General features: G+C 63.5%; 1 protein-coding gene across 1 annotated transcript in view; it reads left to right on the forward strand.

Annotated features, from left to right (window-relative positions):
• AURANDRAFT_69155 (hypothetical protein) overlaps nucleotides 1-680 on the forward strand; it is a gene marked incomplete at both ends in the record, with an annotated part of 3,080 nt that extends 2,400 nt beyond the window's left edge. The window contains one exon of the mRNA XM_009044908.1: nucleotides 40-680. Coding sequence (XP_009043156.1) covers nucleotides 40-680 — 641 coding nt within the window. The remainder of the gene's footprint in view (nucleotides 1-39) is intronic.
• Between the last annotated feature and the right edge of the window lie 317 nt (nucleotides 681-997).

The raw sequence follows: 997 nt of genomic DNA on the forward strand, positions 1-997 counted from the left end.
GGGTGCACGCCCGGCGTCGCCGGGTGCACGACGCCGTAGAACCCGCCGGGCGCGAGCGCCGCGCGGTCGAGAAAGAGCGGCGCGCCGCGGAAGCGGACGTCGAAGCGCGTGTTCAGCACGAACGCGTACCGCTTCCCCCGCGCGTCTTCGTGCTCGGCCATGACGCGCGCGGCCTCGCGGAGGGACCAGAACATAGAGAACTTGTTCTGGAGCGTCACGGGGCAGCGCTGGCCCGTCGACACCAGCGCCGCGTCGCAGGGGTCGACGGCAACGAGGCTTTTGTAATAGCCGCTGAAGTTGCGTTGCAGCTCGACGACGGCGGCGACGGGCGCGTAGGCGCGCACGACGGCCGCCGCCTCGGCGCCGGCCCACGTGTGCAGGAAGACTTCGGCGCCGAACGGTTCGATAAAGCGCCGCCGCAGGTCGCAGTGCGTCGCGCGCCAGCCGCCGGCGTCCACTCTGCCGCGGAAGCTGTCGTAGCGCTGCGGCGACGAGATGCCGCGGAGGACGAGCGCGACGTCCGGTTGTTCTTCCGCGGCGGCGCACAAGGCCGTGGTGATGAGCAGAGTTCTTTTCATCTTACTGGGGGCTGCCTCTTGTCTTGCCAAATCTGGACTCGTCCATCGAGCGCGCGATCGCGTCGACAGCTCCGCCAGTGTGAGACAGACGCACAGCAGTAAAAAAGGAATGTTGGGAGGCTCACGTACGTACGCACGGCCCCGGCCGTCGATGTGGAACTTAGATGAATGAGTTTCGATCACCTAAATAAAACTGCTGGCTAGGCGAGTCCGTGGCCTCGCCTATCCATGATGGCATACTCCTGACTTGTATGTTTGAATTACTACCATATGATGATGTCGAGGTCGTCATCGCGCGCGGCTCGTCGAGGTCGTGCTAGCATATCTTGCCGGCGTTGAAGGGCAATTACTAGGGGCAATTACTAGTGGGGTTTGGGGTATTTCAGGTCCGCGCAATCTTTATTCGCTAAGGACGCGTA

This window comes from Aureococcus anophagefferens (assembly GCF_000186865.1).
Source record: "Aureococcus anophagefferens unplaced genomic scaffold AURANscaffold_1016, whole genome shotgun sequence".
NCBI lineage: Eukaryota > Pelagophyceae > Pelagomonadales > Pelagomonadaceae > Aureococcus > Aureococcus anophagefferens.